This window comes from Antrostomus carolinensis, unplaced genomic scaffold (genome assembly GCF_000700745.2).
Source record: "Antrostomus carolinensis isolate BGI_N321 unplaced genomic scaffold, ASM70074v2 scaffold26575, whole genome shotgun sequence".
In the NCBI taxonomy this organism is placed as follows: Eukaryota; Metazoa; Chordata; class Aves; order Caprimulgiformes; family Caprimulgidae; genus Antrostomus; species Antrostomus carolinensis.
The window spans coordinates 1-207 of NW_010318816.1; the positions used below are offsets into that span (position 1 = coordinate 1).

Here is a 207-nt window from a genome sequence, read left to right on the forward strand (position 1 = left end):
GGCGGCCGAGGCCGAAGCCGGTCTCAGCTGGGGGGTCCTGGTTGGGGCTGTGCCGTGGGGAGCTCTCCTGCCGTGGGTCGGTTGCAGATGCCGGTGCGGGCGATTGCTGTGCCTTCATCTTCAGCAGACGCTCAACGGCCACCTGAGGAGACGGGGAGGGGGTGGATCACCATGCCAAGGGCTGATGACACCAATGGATCCCCATGC

At 66.7% G+C, this 207-nt stretch overlaps 1 protein-coding gene across 1 annotated transcript in view; it reads right to left on the minus strand.

Annotated features, from left to right (window-relative positions):
• Nucleotides 1-6: 6 nt before the first annotated feature.
• The window catches only part of LOC104525804 (TAF6-like RNA polymerase II p300/CBP-associated factor-associated factor 65 kDa subunit 6L), a gene marked incomplete at both ends in the record, with an annotated part of 1,990 nt that continues 1,789 nt past the window's right edge, over nt 7-207 (minus strand). Inside the window, one exon of the mRNA XM_010169059.1 lies at nt 7-142. Coding sequence (XP_010167361.1) covers nt 7-142 — 136 coding nt within the window. The remainder of the gene's footprint in view (nt 143-207) is intronic.